Source organism: Callorhinchus milii, unplaced genomic scaffold (assembly GCF_018977255.1).
Source record: "Callorhinchus milii isolate IMCB2004 unplaced genomic scaffold, IMCB_Cmil_1.0 Scaffold13, whole genome shotgun sequence".
Classification (NCBI taxonomy): Eukaryota; Metazoa; Chordata; class Chondrichthyes; order Chimaeriformes; family Callorhinchidae; genus Callorhinchus; species Callorhinchus milii.
Window position 1 is genome coordinate 18,553,582 of NW_024704754.1, and position 18,709 is coordinate 18,572,290.

General features: G+C 43.0%; 1 protein-coding gene and 1 pseudogene across 1 annotated transcript in view; both read right to left on the bottom strand.

The window, feature by feature from the left end:
* The window catches only part of LOC103184157, a 68,521-nt gene that overhangs the window by 34,529 nt on the left and 15,283 nt on the right, over positions 1 to 18,709 (bottom strand). The window contains 1 exon segment of the mRNA XM_042340094.1: positions 17,640 to 18,709. Within this exon segment, the coding sequence (XP_042196028.1) occupies positions 17,640 to 18,709 (1,070 nt within the window).
* Positions 13,142 to 15,747, bottom strand: LOC103184158 (annotated as a pseudogene).

An 18,709-nucleotide genomic window follows, 5' to 3' on the forward strand; every position in this document is an offset into this window, starting at 1 on the left:
TCCACTGTTTGATGTTTGATCGTTCCCAGACAAAGACGCCAGCGAAACACAAGAAATGGTTTATTAGCGAATCATTGCTGTGGCAGTTATTTTCATTGATCTTCCCATTAGGTAACTCACCTGATCAGGGAAAAGTGATGTGTTGTTCATTCCCTTCATGTTCCACTCTGAGAGGTATCTGTCAGCATCGTGGGATTGATTCCTGACAGGCACCGCACAGAAAGGTGGAGGCAACTTGGAATCGTTTCTAATCGTTCCAGGAACCGACCGTATCGTGTAGCTGTATGTTTGGGCCAGGGCACCGGTTCCGCGGACCTCAACAACATTTTTGACCAGTCTGGAGTTTGGCAGAGTGGGGTTTTGAAACCTCTCGTTCGTGGGCCTCCGTCCCAAACAACAGCACCAGGTCACACAACAGCCGGAGCCGTGCGCACTTCTGTCCGTGTGACAGATGGCGATAGCAAGGGCAATGAGAGCCACCAATAGCGCCATTGTGATGGTAGCTAAAGGTATAATTATATAAAAGGCTGCCTCTGATGATTCCTCGGTGGGTTTGAGTTTGGGTGGCACGCCAAAAATTACTTCTGTCTCACCATCTAACACGCTGAGCCTTACAGTAGTGGTTGTAGATAACGATGGGTGTCCATTGTCTTTCACCACGATGACTAACAGTTGTGTGCTGGCGTCCCTGTCTCTGAGTGGGCGAATTGTTCGTATTTCTCCAGAGTTACTGCCAATGGTGAAAAGATTCCGATCGGTAGCTCCACTTAGTTGATAAGCCAGGCGTGCGTTCTGCCCGGAATCAGCATCCATTGCAATGACCTTGGTCACCAAATAGCCTGGATCTGCTGATCGAGGTATGGTTAATCCGGAACCATTCTTTACCAGAGGCGATATGATTACAGGAGCATTGTCGTTCTGATCCAGAACAACTACATTCACTGTAGCGTTCTGTCTTAGTGGGGGGAACCCAGCGTCCTGCACTTGAACGTGCACCTGGAAGTTCTTGAGCTCTTCATAGTCGAAGGAGCGTTGGGAGAAGATGATGCCATTGTCTGAATTGATGGAGACAAAGGAGGAAACGGGCATTCCTCCGACCTGACTCTCCAGGACTGAGTAGGAAAGGTGAGCATTCTGTCCCATGTCAGGGTCTAAAGCAGAGACTGAGCCAACAGAAGCCCCGGGAGGATTGTTCTCCATTGCGTGCACAGTGTATAGATTCTCTGAGAAGCGAGGAGGGTTGTCATTGATGTCTGACACTTGTATCTGAATGGTCGCGTTGCTGGACAGAGGGGGCGTTCCCATGTCCCGGCATGAGATGTCAATATGGTATTCTGCCATAGTTTCTCTGTCCATTGCATAACGAGTGACTAGTGTGTACGAGTTTGTAAAAGTGGACTTGAGTTCAAATGGTAGGTTGGAAGGGAGTCTGCAACTCGCCCGCCCGTTATCTCCAGAATCCTGATCGCTCACACTGATCAACGCTATCACAGTTCCGGTCTCTGCATCCTCTGGGATTGAGTTAGTTACTGATATCAGAGTCACATCCGGAGCATTGTCGTTTACATCTATAATGTTTATCCAAACAGTGCAATGCACGGGAATTGCACCATTGTCCTTGGCTTCCACTATAATTTCATAAACATTGGCTTCTTCAAAATCTATCGCTCCTTTTACTCTGATCTCACCCGTTTTGGGTTCTATACTGAAAAGTTGTCCAACCCTCTTTGGAGTGAGATTACTGAAAGAGTATTTTATTTCCGAATTTATATTTTCATCCACATCGGTAGCATTTAGTTTAGTAACTATTGTGCCTACCGGTACGTTTTCCTTGAGGTTGATTTTATAGAACGTCTGATCAAAAACAGGAGCATTGTCATTGACATCAAGGACACTGATGATTACCTGGGTGGTCCCAGATCGCTCTGGCGTCCCACCGTCAATGGCAGTCAGTAACAGATGATGACTAGCCTTCTGTTCCCGATCCAAGTGGTTCTCCAACACCAAATAGACATGTCTGCTGTCATCGCCGCTGCTCTGCACTTCCAAAGCAAAATGTTCATTTGGACTCAAGCGATAATGGTGGATGGAATTAACGCCCACGTCTGGATCATGCGCGCTCTGAAGAAGGAAGCGAGTTCCCGGCGGCGCCGACTCCATGATCTCCAAATGGAATTCATCGCTTGGGAATCTGGGAGGATTGTCATTTATGTCTAATATCTCCACTTCAACGCGGTATAATTCCAAGGGGTTCTCTGCGACCACTTCAACGTTGACAAACAAGCAGGGTTCTGCCCGCAGAGACGCTCCCGGTCTATCAATTCATTCACAAACAAAATACCAGTCTCCTCATTTATCTCTAAATACCGTTTCTTTGCCGCCGACATGATCCTGAGTCTCCGACCAGGCAGCTCTCCTTCATCCAGTCCCACATCTTTACCCACATTCCCAACGAAAGCGCCATGTTTCAATTCTTCGGGGATGGAGTAGCGAATCTGTCCATACGCGATATTCCAGGCACAAAGCAGGAAAAATGTAGGCAAGGCTTGCATTGTCTGTCTGAATTCTCTGCCCTTTCGTTCGTAATCATATAAAAATAATGATAGTTCCGTAAGCAAACGACCCTCACCTGTATCCGATATAAAATACTAAGGATTTGCTGACCACTGTTGCGTCCTTCACGGTGATAATCAGCGTCGCAGACATATTGTCAATGGTAAACCGGAGACTGCTTTTCCTCTGCTGTTCTGTGCTATACGTTGCGTTGGGGAGTTGGGGGGGGGGGGGGGTGGGGGGCAGGGGGGTGGTGTTGGTGGCTCACCAGCAGCGTTTCAGCTCCCCATTGGTCGACAGCGACACAGAGAGTCCTTGCCAATAATTGCATTGATAAATTGACGATACAGCTGGATTTGTATATATTATATACAACAAAAAGCAACGCAGAGTCTCCTCTTATGACGGTTATGGGTAACGAAGGCAATTAGCATACTAATTGCATCTAATATTTTCACAAATAGCACCAAATGATAAACATTAGCCACCTGGCTGTACCTGTGTGTATTGCACTTAACCAAACCATCACTTGCATCTGGCCCAACAACAACAACTTGCTTTTATGTGGCGCCTTTCAAGTCGAAAGGATCTGGCCCTATCAAGAAACACAATATGACGTGAACATATTATACAATACCCTTTCTTAAAACATTAGTAGCTTGTCATCTGTTTGAGACAATATTAGTTCGCTGTCATTGGGCCAGTTCTGTAACCACAAACATTATTAAATCCCTGACACTGGAACTGCTGAGGTTATCACCTTCTTGTGAGGATCTGTCGAACATTGGTAGGACTGGGAACAGAGATTCATATGATCCTATTTTACCCGGGGCAAAAATATTCAGCACCGGGGTGGGGGGGAGGAATATTGCAATCCACGTTGTTAATCCCAGAATAAAAATTAAATAATACAACATCAATTTGCATTGATATAGCGTCCCAGAGTGCTTACACGTTCTACGTCTAATATGCCTCTGTCTATTTTCTTTGTCAACATACGCCATCCACTTTCATTGCCTCCCTGGGTGCTTATTTTAGTCAATCGGATGTTTGACACGCCATACTTCAGGGAATCCAGAACAGACTGAAGGTTCCACATATGCTTGGCACCAACCCATGGACATTTCCCGTTAAAGTGGAATTGAATGCATTCTCCCCTGTTCACTACTCCCCACCCCCCACCACTCCCCACCGCTCCACACTACATGTACTGTAGCACAGGTTACCTCTTTGCATATAAAGAGAGGGCATAGGCATTTTTTTAATGACTCACCTCTCTGCTAACATGAATGCTTCTCCTAGTAGCTTGCTCACTCCACTCCGAGAAATGCATCTCAGTGTGTTTACTTCTGTCTCCACGCGTTGCAGAACCGAAAGGAGTGAGTATCACTAAGTCATTGCTGGCTGGCTCTGAAGCTGAAGGAACTTTATAGCAGTAGGTTTGAGAGAGAGAGCCTGTTCCACGAACTTCTACAAAGTTTGAAATCAGTTTAGAATCAGGGTGTATCTGAAGGTGTACGTTAGACTGTCGTAAAACATTCTTAGAAACCTTCCTTCTGAAGCAGCAAATGACCAGAGAGCACATATGGTTGCCATTATCATTGTGACATATGGTCGTCACTAGGCCAATTATTATCACTAGAAGGGTGAATGAGAAAGAGCCGAGACATATTATTATGTAAAGGGCTAAATTGGAGGAAGGTTCGCTATCTGGAGGCAGATTGCTGAAATCAGAGAGAATTTCTGCCACACCATCAGTCAGCAACAATGTGATAGTGAAGGTGGACGATAGAGAGGGATGTCCATTATCTTTCACCAAAATAACCAACACTTGCTCATTGGAATCGCTGTCATCAAAAGGGCGCACAGTTCTAACCTCTCCCGAACTGTGTATTATCCTGAACAGACTTTGCTCCCTGGCTTGCAGCAGTTGATAAAACAACTTTGCGTTCTGTCCCGAATCAGCATCAGTTACAGCTAACTTGGTCACCAAGGAATTGGGTTGTGCCGATCGAAGCACCGTTACGCGCGATGCATCCATTGCCGGCGCAGAGAGGAGTGTGGGAGGATTATCATTCTGGTCGAGAACTATCACATTCACAACAGTGCTGCTGCTCAGGGGAGGGGTCCCGGCATCCTGGGCTTCAACGTAGACCTGAAATTTTTTAAGCTGCTCGTAATCGAAGGAGCGCTGTGAAAAGATGTTGCCATTGTCCGAGTTAATGGACACAAGCGAGCTGACAGGAACAGCCTGAGTGTGCCTCTCTTGGATGGAATAGGAAATGTGAGCATTTTGACCCAAATCGGGATCTCTAGCACTTACTGTGCAAATCAAAGAGCCGGGGGCGTTGTTTTCCATTAGGTACGCTGTGTAAGATGACTTCTCAAAGCGTGGGACGTTGTCGTTGAGGTCTGAAATCTCCACCAGTAAAGCTCTCTCGGTGGAAAGGGCGGGTGAACCTCCATCCCTACACGTGACGTTAATTGAATAGTGAGGAACTGTTTCTCTGTCCAATGTATGTTTGGTGGCCAGCATGTAAGAGTTCTCGAAAGATGATTTCAGTTCAAAGGGAAGGTTTGGGGCTAAGTGGCAACTCGTCTTGCCGTTCTCTCCGCTATCTGGGTCTTTTACACTGAGTAGAGCTATCATAGTCCCAATCGCAGCATCTTCGGGCACTGGGCTGGATAACGACATCACTGTCAACTCGGGTTTAAAATCATTCAGGTCCAAGATGTCCACCAGCACTTTGCAATATACAGGAACAGAGTTTGCACCTTGGTTTGTTGCTTCAACATTGATCTCGTAACTAGAGGCTTTTTCATAGTCCAACACCCCCTTCACTCTGATCTCTCCTGTTTCAGGCTCCAAGCTAAATAGATCGCGGACTCTGTCCGGAGTGTGGCTACTGAAGGAATAGATTATATCTGCATTGGAACCTTCGTCCAAATCAGTAGCATTCAGATCAATAACTAAACTATTTTCAACTACGTTTTCCGCCACACTGACTCTATAGACCGAATTATCAAAAGCAGGCACGTTATCATTCACATCAAGCACAGTGATAACGACTTGGGCACTACCTGATCTCTCGGGATTTCCGCCATCGACGGCAGTCAAGAGTAAATGATGAACCCTTTGCTTTTCTCTGTCTAAATATTTCTCCAGGATCATTTGTGCGATTGGAGTGCCATCGCTCCTTTTCTGAACTTCCAGTGTGAAATGTTCATTCGAACTAAGACGGTAAGTGCGGATGGAATTGATACCCACATCCGGATCGTGAGCGCTCTGTAGTGGAAAACGAGTTCCCGGCGGAATGGATTCAAGGATCTCCAAATGTAGCTCACCTTTAGAGAAACTGGGGGAATTATCATTGATGTCTTGTATCTCGACTTCAGCTCGGTACAGTTCCAAAGGATTTTCCATAACAACCTCGAGGTTCAGTAAACAGGGAAAACTTTGATCACAGAGCTGCTCTCTGTCGATTTTTTCATGAACGAACAGAACGCCATTTTCTAAATTTACCTCGAAATACCTCTTTTCTGTGGCGGAGATGATTCGGAACCTGCGATCCGAGAGCTTTCTCACATCTAATCCAAAATCTCTAGCAATATTCCCAACAAAGGCGCCGGTTTCCAGTCCTTCTGGTATAGAATATCGAATCTGACCAGATGAGAAATCCCAGACACAAAGCAGAATAAGCAAGGACAATGTTTGCATCCTCTAAACCGGATGAGCCTTTTCATTCGCAATGCTGCGTAAATAACAATGAAAGGGAAATATCGCTCACAACCACTTGTCTTCGTATGAAATCCAAAGGAAAGTGGATGGTGAATATCATGTCCTGCCAATGTAGAATGTGCCCCGAACGAAAGATGGCTGATATGTGACTGCAAGCAGTGCTCTCGCTCCTCTTCCTTCTCTATCGTGTGTTGGGGGAGGACTGATGGATCTCTGGTCATATTTCAGCTCCTCATTGGTAGACAGCGACACAAAGTGTCTCGCCCAATAACTACACGCAGCAGTTTCTTAAAGAGATATTTCGCATGAACTCTGAACTCTTTGGCCAGAATACAACCCATGCTTTGACCCAGAATTTCACCCAAGCAATGCCAGAAGTATTTCTTCAAATCCAAAATAAATTTCCTATTCATGCTCAGATCTTAAGCTAATGATGTAAACATGTTGTTGGCGCATCTGTTGTTGCCAGCACAATAAGAAGATTTAAGTAAAGCCACAGGACACAAGTACAGAAAAAGGTGACTCATCTAACTATAACAACTCTAATTTCACATCCTCAGATTCTATTCAAATCTATCAAAATGTTACCAACACATATCTGAATCTGAGTCGCCACTCAAGTCACAAGTCACAGGAATGGTTCAGATTATGATCCATCTGCCCACTTGATTTCTTCCTTTGAGAAAATTCATTATGACTTACTAACATTACAGTATCAAGCTTTCTTTTACTGATTCCTACATTCTTGTCTTTAATTCCCTTCTAGGTATGAAGCGAGAAGTAGAAAAGATAATCAATTTATAGCACGTTAACAGGAAGTACTTCTTCCATGTAAAGAAATACTTACTGGTATCCTAGTATAAATTGCTCTTCAGACGTCTGAAACCATATATACTTGTCCAGTTGTATCTGCATATCTGAAAGCAATGTTTAACTTCTCTATCCTATTTAGTATAACAATTAAATACCTTTCTCCAAAACATTTATTTTCAAGATTAAAGAGCCTTGATATATCCATTTGCTCATCATAAATAATTCCTTTGATATTTGTTCTGATCTCTCTGTACTGGCTACCCATAATGTTGCTGGGACTGGAATTTTATGTAGAAATCCAGTTCCAGATTACCCGTGGATTGTATAGCTTGAATCTGACTTTTGAAGAGTCCTCGCTTCAGAGGACACTATGCCAACTAAATATTGAAAATTGTATGGCATGTTTGAAAAAAACGAACCTGATATTTTTGGAAGATAATTGTGTCATGATAAATTTCACTCATTACAGAAAAAGAATACAACATGGATATCAACTGAGATGAAGCACACAAAATTCGTAAAAGATTTTAACTTTCCAGGTCCAGAAGTTGATCCAATCTTCCATATGACACTAAAGAGAAAATGGCTCCAGAACTGATACATTTCTGGAACGAGACCAATGTCCTTCACTGTGACACTATTTAGTTTCTTGCAGTGAAGGAAAGATGTATTTAAATCATATTTTATCTGTACCACGGTGATGCATAATGCTGAGAAATATGATTGCATCATATTTTCTGAAGCTCTAACTATCTTCTCCAGCTGTTGGGAAGGTAACCTCCTTGGAGTTTGCTGCATTGATTTTCAACGTCTCTATGATACATACTATCAGTTGATCCAAGATCATGATATTCATTGGATCAAGCATTTGGAATTCAGAGTGAGTTGGCAGCCTTGCCCATAATCATCTATTAAAATATTGATTTGCTATGTTGTAACACATCTATTAAGCATTGCAGAATATTTAAGCAGAACATATGTTTGTATATCAATATAGACTTGAATACTATATGAAATAGTTATTAATTTGATGTGATGGTGAAAAGACAAACTTTATATTTGACCCTTGCAAAGAAGTCATATTGCACTATAATTGACTTACTTAAGCAAAACAAAATCAACTTTTGCAGTTGATGTGTTTGGTTTCCCTTACTTTTCTCTCAGAATTCAGTAGCTTTGCCTGTATCTCAAGTTATATTCCAAGGATTATATCCCGTCAACACAATACATTGGAAATTAAGATTACCATAACATACCTAAAGCATTCATTATTCATACGTAAAATTCATCATGATATAATTTGTTCAATACAACATTGATGTTACTGCTCTACATATTCGATATATTTTCTTCATGTAAAACATTTGTTGGTAATGCTGAATTGTTAGTTGCGGTAAACATATACTTTTTCGTCATCAAATATCTTCTAACTGGCATCAACTGTCCATTCAATCTGCCATGTTAAAACCACCATCTTTAGATCAAGTTCAATTCAGAAAAATCTACAATGGAATATCATTATGAAATGGAATTATGACAATCATCCATATTTGTATCGACTGAAATGATAAATGGACAATATTGTACACACGTAAATCATTACTGTTTTTCAAATATATTTGTTTTAGTACTGTATTTACTACCCACCTCACTTTGTCTATTAGGCCAGTTGTTGGTTGTTGGCGCACTCTGTTCTGACAAATATGCTTTGGGAACCCTCTTGATACTTCCGGAAGCTGTTGGACTGTAAGGTGTGACAAACATGAATTCCATTTTATTTGGTTCTGGTGCTGACCTGACTTTGTAACGGTATGTATCAGAAAGGGATCCATTTCCACGCACCTCAACGGAATTTGTCATGAACTTGGAATCTATCTGAAGGGTAACATTAGAATTCTGGAGTCTACCATTAGAATTCAACTCCCTGACACAACAGCAATTTATAGGAGGCCAAGTCCTACCATAGGCATGGTGTCTGTTATGGGGACAGATGGTAATGACAAGGGCAATAATAACCACGAGAAGGATAGATGAGATTGCTCCTAAAGAAATGATGATATAAAAGGCTAAATTGGAAGAATGTTCAGGAATCATGTGAGTTTCACGGAAATCAGAGCTCAAGTCTCCAATATGTTCAACAATTGTGAGCGTAACAGTAGCTGTGGCTGAGAGAGGCGGGTGTCCCCTGTCTTTGACTTGGATGACAAGCCTTTGAATGGCAGAGTCCTTGTCCTCAAACCGGCGAGCGGTTTTGACCTCTCCCAAGTTGTGCGAAACCGTGAAAAGACTGGGGTCGGTGGCCTGTAGAAGCTGGTAGAACAGCCGGGCATTCTGGCCCGAATCGGCATCCGTTGCGGTGATCTTGGTCGCCAGGTATCCAGCACCCGCAGACCGTGGCACACTTATTTGGCTGTCCTTTACCGTCTTGGGCGATATGATTGCAGGAGTGTTGTCATTCTGGTCAAGAATAACGATGTTGACGGTAGCATTACCCCAAAGTAATGGCGGTCCCACGTCTTGAGCTTGAATGTGAATCCGAAAATGTTTCAGTTGCTCATAATCATAGGAGTGCTGCGAATAGATGTCACCGGTCTCTGGGTTGATAGACACATATGAAGTTATTGGCATCCCCTCAATCTGGGTGTCCAGGACAGAGTAAGTGAGATGGGAGTTTTGCTCTGTGTCAGGATCCAAAGCTGTAACTGATCCAATGAGAGTGCCAGGGGCGTTATTCTCCGTAACATAGACGGTATATGAAGTCTGGGGAAAGCTGGGCGCGTTGTCATTTATATCTGAGATGTGCACAGCGATGGTTTCTTTGGTAGACAAGCGAGGAGACCCCTGGTCCGTGCATGTAACAGTCACTTGATACTCGGGAGTGTTTTCCCGATCCAGAAGGTCATTGGTGAGCAGTCTGTATGAATTCTTGAAGGAAGATTTGAGCTCAAAGGGGAGATTTGGCGAGATCTGACAATCGGTATTCCCATTTTCATTGGAATCCCGGTCTGTTACACTGATCAGTGCTACCAGTGTGCCAGTCTGAGCATTCTCACTTATTGTACTGGACACTGAATTTAACGCCAGTTCCGGAGTGTTATCGTTCACATCTTTAATGTCTACCCGAACTGTGCAATGTGCGGGTAAGGGGTGTGGACCCTTGTCTCTAGCTTCTACGCTAATCTCATAAAAACTCGCTTCCTCGAAATCCAATATTCCTTTCACCCTAATCTCCCCAGATTTACGATCAATACTAAACAGTTCTGGAATCCTCTCCTTGTTGTAGCTGCTGAATGAATAAACTACCTCACCATTGGAACCCTCATCCAAATCGGTGGCGTTAAGTTTGATCACCAGAGTACCAAACGGCACGTCTTCCGTGAGACTGACACTGTAGAGCGATCGTTCGAAAACCGGTGCGTTGTCATTCGCGTCCAAAACAATGATAGATATACGGGCAGTACCTGTCCTCTCAGGAGTTCCACCGTCAAAGGCTTGGAGTAACAACTGATGTTTCGATTGCGTTTCTCTGTCCATTGGCTTCTCTAGAATCAATTCGGCCAGAATCCATTCTCCACGAGTCTGTACATCCAGAACAAAGTGATCGTTTGGACTGAGCTGATAAGTGCGGATAGAGTTTGTCCCGACGTCAGGGTCGTGCGCGCTCTCTAACAGAAAGCGCGCTCCAGCTGTCGCCGACTCGGCGATTTCCAAAATAATTTCATTCCTTGGAAAACTAGGAGAATTGTCGTTTATATCCAAAACCTCCACCTCCACTCGATACTGTTCCACGGGGTTTTCGATCACCACTTCCAATGGCAGGAGGCAGGGAAGGCTCTCTCCACACAGCTGTTCCCTGTCAATTCTTTGATTCACAAACAGAACCCCGTTGTTGAGATTCACATCCAAGTATTGTGTTTGTGCGTCAGAGACTATCCTGAACCTGCGATTTGACAATTCCTCTGTGCTTAATCCTAAATCCGATGCGATTTTCCCCACGAAAGCACCGTGTTTCAGTTCCTCGGGAATTGAGTACCGAATCTGCGCCGAAACCAGACTCCAAACACAAAGCAGGAAAATGGACGATACTTGCCTCCTCAGCATCCACGGTCTGTCCGAATGTCTCATTTCGGTTTCCTGGATGAAAGTTTCAGACGTGGTAAATGGTTCCCTTGGTCAATGGTCGTTGTTGACTCGAAAGAAAATCCCGTATATTTTAGTTGCAAGTTGGAAAACCCGGGATACCTTGTGGAGAGATGATTGGGAACGTGAATATAAAGGCCAGCACTGCGCATGCTTCCTGTTCCTGGTGTTGGGGGATGGGTGGTGGATCTCCAGCTCAATTTCTTCTCCTTATTGGTAGACAGCGACACAGAGAGTCTCGGACCATAACTACACTGGGAACCTTTTAAAGCTAAGCTTCACCCCCCACCCCAAGTGTTGGAGTCACACCGTTTGGCTATATTCATTACAACTTTAAAATGAACCTTGCATTTTTCTAAAAAAAAACTATGAGACTATTTACTGAGCGGGGAGTAAATGTTATGCCACTTCCATGAATAGATCTATTTCGATTGGACAATAGAAATTATTTGATCAGTGCACACGAGGCAGTTTGTCTCTACATATGTCCAGCAAGTACTTCCGCGCAAAACATTAGCAGCATAATTATAAGTGTATATTAATAGCAATATTTTTTCTTGAAATCTACTTAAATATAATGATAAAGGCCTTAGGAAAAATACTCATTGAAGCAGTTTTAAATGTTTTCTCAATTACAACTAAATTCAGTACCTAATCCTCTACAGATATATAATGTGTCACCATCCAAAATGACATTGCTTGTCCAGGACCTTTAAGGCGATATGAGTTTTCAAGAAGTTTCATTGACTTCAAGGGATCCCATTTTGATTTTGGTAACTAAATTCACAATTTAACTGCCTGACGTTTGTGACAATAACCATAAAATTAACGGTACTTATTCATAATCATAGAGTTGTGAATTGTGGATTCCAATTCCACAATCTTAGTCAGTTAGCAAATGATTCACAGAGAATGTTCAGTAAGGCAATCAGACTGCAAATCCCACATTGGAGCTGAAAACCCAACTTTGGAAAACCGGAACCCGTTGTACGCATCTCACTTCCGGTTTCTGAATGGGTTCCTCCGCCAAGAAAAAGGCGCAAAAAGTCCATCCAAACCAATACTCCATTACTCCACTGCTTTGCTGTTTTCCTTGTTTATACCCGAATTTGGTAGCCAATCGTGCGATTTTGGTGGCAAACCATAGTTACAATGAGCTCAGCGAGTTATTGGAGCAATAAGTTCATCATGTCTTTCAAACCAGATCTCATGGCAGCTGTTAAATCTCACAAATCCTCATTAGAAAAAGTGCCCATGGTTCGGATCTAATTTGTAGCAGCTTTGCACAGTCACTGAGACAGGTACCAGGCATGAAGAATGTAGATGTTAAAACAGTGTATAAATTCTCAACTTTCTATAGAATATATAGGTTAGATCTGATATATGTTAGACCTGATGGACGGTAAAAATACTGACACTGGCAACAGACTTAACTCCCCTGGAACCAGAAGATTCTATGTCACACAGTTGAACTGGAGCCCAGTTTGAATTCTAACATGAAAAATGGCTTCAGAATGAGGCAATGAGTAGCCAATGGATACCATAGTCAGAGCAGTACTCCAGCAAATTTTATGCAAAAAGCACATAATGTAGAGTTGGTCATTGCTGAATGTAACCAATTGAATAGACATATGAAGAAACACGGCGCTTTAATTTTTCAAAACAATTCTCGGTTTCTGACTTACTCTGAATTTGTTTTATTATTAACGTGCAATAGATATCCCACTGTAAATAACCCGCATACATTTTCGGCTACTGGTATACATTTGCTTCTTTGAAATGTGTACAAAAGTGCGATGCTGCTGTTTCCAAGATCATGCCCAAACAAACCAGAGATGGGTGAGAGATATCTCTCATACGTTAGTAACCTTCAAGTGTGATTTAACTAATACGTAATCAAATTTGCCAAGTGTTCTATTGCACCATAATTGACCACGATATTGACATTCTTCTGATAACTAGATTACCTAAATTAGCCTGGATGAAATTGGTAAACGATTAAAACGCCACAGGGTCACAAACAGAACCACCCTGATTTCTGGTTAATTTAAAACTGTACATTTTACTCACCCCATTGAGCATCCCAGACCTATTATTCAGTGATTTCCTGATATATTCCGTTGCGTGGTTTTCGGGATCGGTGGTATTGCTTTGGTGTGTTTCGGGACTGTACGGTGTAAACAGCATGAAGTCCACATTATCGTGTTCTGGGGCTGACTGTACTTTGTAACAGAGAGTTTCAGAACGGGAGCCAGATCCACGAACTTCAACATAATTTGTGATTAACTTGGACTCCGGTACCATCTGAAGGTTGAAATTTGAATGTTGGAATCTGTCGTTTGATTTGTTCTCTCTTGCACAGCACGCCTGAAGAGAAAGTGAGTTGCCTCGAGCATTGTGACATATAGTTACAACAAGGGCAATTATAGTCACCAGAAGTATGGATGATAATATACCCAAAGACACTATGATATAAAAGGCTAAATTCAAGGAATGCTCGTTTTTCGGTGGCGCATCACTGTAATCGGAAAGAACTTCTGCAATATTCTGTACGACCGATAACGCAATGGTCACCGTTGATGAGAGAGGTGGGTGTCCGCTGTCCCGCACGAGGATGATTAGAGTTTGTTTCAAAGCATCCTTGTCTTCCAAGCGGCGAGCCGTTCTGATTTCGCCTGAGCCGTGCGTCAATGTAAAGATACTCGGGTCGGTCGCCTGGACAAGCCGGTAGGAGAGGCGCGCGTTCTGGCCAGAATCGGCATCAGTGGCAGTCACCTTCGTCACCAAATAACCCGGAGGCGCAGACAGAGGCACCAACATCTCAGAAGGGTTCCTTGCCCTTGGAGAGGTCACGACAGGAGGGTTATCGTTCTGGTCGAGAATAATTACGTTCACTGTCACGTTGCCACAAAGCGGCGGAGATCCATCATCTTGAGCCTGAACCTGAATCTGGAAGTTCTTCAGCTGCTCGTAGTCAAAAGAGGTCTGTGAAAATATGATACCATTACCCGAGTCGATGGAAGCAAAGGAAGACACTGGCAACCCCTTAATCCAGGTCTCAAGTATTGAGTAATGAATGTGTGAGCTGTCGGTCAGGTCAGGGTCCATTGCTGTCACTGAGTAGATGGATGTGCCAGGCACGTTGTTCTCCATGATGTAGGCTGTATAGGAATTCTGGGGAAAATATGGCGCGTTGTCGTTGATATCCGAAATATGTACAAGGATAGTTTTGTTGGCGGACAGCGGCGGCGATCCCGAGTCCTCGCACATAATAGTTATTTTGTATTCGGAGATGGATTCCCGGTCCAGTGGGTCGGTGGTAACAATTCTGTAGGAATTCTTAAAGGATGACTTGATGTCAAAGGGGAGGTGTTTTTCAATCTCACACTTGGTTTTTCCGTTTTCTTCCGAATCCCTGTCAATACACTGATCAGAGCCACCATGGTTCCAGGCAGAGCGTCCTCACGCACTGTGTCGGACGTTGAAATTAACGTCAAATCGGGTGCATTGTCATTCACGTCTCTGATGTCCACAAGCACTGTGCAGTGTACAGGAACTGGATGCGGACCCCTGTCTCTGGCTTCCACGTTAATCTCATAAACATTCGCTTCTTCAAAGTCCAACTTTCCCTTTACTCTGATTTCCCCAGTGTGGGGATCAACATTGAATAGTTCACGCACTCTGTCCTTGCCGTAATTGCTGAACGAATACACTATATCACCATTAGATCCATCATCCAAATCAGTGGCATTAAGTTTAATCACCAAAGTACCCACAGGGATATTTTCCACCAAACTCACAGTATACAACGATTGATGAAAAATAGGTGCATTGTCGTTAATGTCCAGAACAGTAATAATTATGAGAGTTGTACCTGACTTTTCGGGGGATCCTCCGTCAATGGCTGTGAGCAATAACTGGTGACTGGATTGTTTTTCTCGGTCCAGAGGTTTCTCTAGCACCAACTCGGCCAGTTTCCATTCCCCACGAGTTTGTACATCCAAAATGAAATATTCATTTGGAGTCAGTTGATACGTACGAATGGAATTTAAACCTACGTCCGGGTCCTTTGCGCTTTTCAACAGAAAGCGAGCTCCAGGCAGTACAGACTCAACAATTTCCAACCGGATTTCTCTGCTGGAGAAACTGGGTGAATTATCATTTATATCCAGAATTTCAACTTCAACATGATACTGTTCCATGGGTTTTTCAATCACTACTTCCAAAGCGAGGAAGCAGGTAGGATTCTCTCCACAGAGCTGTTCCCTGTCAATTCGTTTGCTTACAAACAGTATTCCACTTTGTAGATTAACATCCAAATATTGTGTCTGCGTGTCAGATATAATCCTCAATCCGCGATCAGAAAGGTCTTCCACATTGAATCCCAAATCGTTAGCGATATTCCCTACGAAGGCTCCCGGCTCCAGTTCTTCGGGAACCGAGTAACGAATCTGTCCAGAAACCAGATTCGAGACACAAAGGAGAAAAATGGACGATAACATTTGCTTTCTCAGCGTACACGGGCTGACTGAATCTCTCATGTTTTGGGGGGTAACACAAGCAATTCTGAACTGTAAATTCTTCTCACCCGTCTTACTATCTCGCACTTGATCCAAAGAAAATCATACCTTTGAATATCTTCTTTCGTATGATGAGAGGCGTTGCGTAAAGGCTCAGTACATGAATATCAACATGACCGCTAGTATGGCTGCTTCCTTCTCTCTGGTGTTGGGGGTGGGGGTGGATCTCTCCCGCTGGATTTAATCACCTTATTGGTAGACAGCGACGCAAAGAGTCTCAGCCTATAACTGCACTGAGATCATATTAAAGCTAGGTTTCACCCAAAAAAGTCAGGGTCACAACTTTTTGACCATGACTTGTATACGTTTTAATATATCAAACATTATAATTCATTATGAATAAATAATAATAATCCTTGCATTTGATATAGCGCCGTAATACACCATCGAGACGTCTCAAGGCGCTTCACAAGATACATTGGCAAGTGTTTTTTATTCTGTGTGTTTTGGGGGTGAAACTCGGCAGGAAGTTTGCGCACCACAATGTTCCACAAACAGCGATAAAGTTAGTGACCAATTTTATTTGGGGAATCTGTTGGCCAGGACAACTGGATAACCTTCCTCAAAAATCACTGGGAACACTCAGGTCAGGCAGCATCTATGAAGAAAATCTATGGAGCATCTTTCTCCATAGATGCTGCCTGGACTGCTGAATTTCCCCGCGACTTCTGTTTTTGTTTCAGATTTCCAGCATCACCAGTATTTTGTGTTTCGAGATAAACTTACTTCTCTTCTCGAATAGTGCTGTGGGATCTTTACCATCCACCTGAACAGCCAGATGGGATTTCGGTTTAGTGTCTCATCGGAAGGATAGCATCTCCAACAATGCAACAAGACCCCAAAACCATTTTCAATTGTATTCTTGTTTGATGTGTTCAGATCATTATGGACTACTTAATTTCAAGTTCATATGGAAAATTATGGTTGTTGTATATTCTAGGAGTCCTGGACATCACACTCTGTGTATATAAACATATTTATTGTATATGGTGAAGACTTCCTGTAACACATGGTAAATATTGAATGTAAAATTGATAACCCTTCTCTATATATCTGCTTTTGTGTTTACTTTTTAGTTAAAGTTCGCCAAGAATATTGGGCCCATGGTTGCACTTTATGTATCAGTACAGCACCAAGTATCAGTAAATGATGTTTCTGCAAAATACGAATTAGGTTATGTTGAGGGGGTAGGAGTAGGGGTGAGGGGAAATAGCAACCAATCAAAACGTATACCTTTGGGTATTTGTACATACAATTCTCTTTTATAATCTTTCACCTAAAACATGTTCATAATTAGGAATAAAACGATGGGACAACATCCTGGAGAACCAGATTGTCTATTACGTTATTTGTTCTACCCCTTCCAACAAACCATGCATAATTGGTACTATTCTACATTCCCCAAATAAACAAATGAGCAACAAAATTTAGCACTCAGAAAGAACTTTAAATTTCTGTCTCAGCCTATAACTCAGGATGATTAAGAAAAACGTCAAGATGCTCTCCTAAATGTTCAATCTTTGTGCAGAACCCCAATTGTTTGCAACTCAGAAATCTCCCAGAAAACGTACTCATAGGCTATGCAGCAAATAATCTATCCTATTGGATAGATGGTTGATCATTTGTACAATCTATACAACTATATATATATAGCCATATAACTTGCAAAGCTTTTCCAATAGTTATTTGCCCTTTTTAACTTTAAGTAAGACAAACTGCAAAAAAAAAAAATCGCTTACACAACACGGCGCGGGATAAATAATTCAGTGTAGGGTAAGGAATATATATTGATTCTTATAGTCCATCAAACTTACCTCATTAATTACACCGGTCAAATTATCTGTTGCCTCCCCACTCCACTCTGAAGAAAAAGGCTCAATTTTCTGGACCGAATGCCTGTATCCTGGCGGGCTGCAGGGCTTGAAAACCATAACGTCTGAAGGCACTTTGTAGCTGTGAGTTTGGCTCAAAGTCCCCGTTCCTCGAACCTCCACATAATTAGAAATTAGCTTGGAGTCTGTCGCAATTTGAAAGTTCAGATGAGAATTCGTGAACCTATGTTTCTCGTTCTTTCTTCCCAAGTGGCAACCGTTTCGGTGAGAGTGGCACATGAAATAAACTAGACCAATTACGGCTAACATAAGTATAAACGTGAGAGCCCCGAGAGAAATTATAATATACATAGCGAAGTTAGATGAACGTTCAGGGGGGTTGGGTACATCCCTAAAATCAGAACGCGTTTCCGGATTATTATCCACTATCGAAACCTCGATATTCGTTGACACTGACAGAGGCGGATGCCCGTTATCCCGCACCATAATGACAAGCCGTTGTACTCTTAAATCATGATCTGCAACACGGCGAGTCGTTCTGATTTGCCCAGAACTGAGTCCCACCTTGAAAAGACTTGGGTCTGTAGCTTGGACCAGCTGATATGAGAGCCTTGCGTTCTGGCCGGAATCAGCATCGGTTGCGCTGACCTTGGTTACCAGATAACCTGGATCTGCGGATGGCGGAACTGTTATCTTAGGGTCCCTTTTTGGCAGCGGGGACAAGATTTCTGGTGCGTTGTCATTCTGATCCAAGATAATCATGTTGACAGTAATATTCGTACCCAATGACGGGACGCCGCCATCTCGGGCTTGAACGTGGAACAGGAGGTTTTTAAACTGCTCATAGTCAAACGAACGTTGCGAGTATATGATACCGCTTTCCGAATTAATGGAGAGGTAAGACGATATAGGAATACCTTTCAATTGCGATTCTAGTATAGAGTAGGATAGGTGGGAGTTTTCGTCCGAGTCTGAGTCCAACGCAGTTACTGAACAAATCGAAGACCCCGGTGCGCTGTTCTCCATCACATAGGCGTATAGGAACGGCTTTC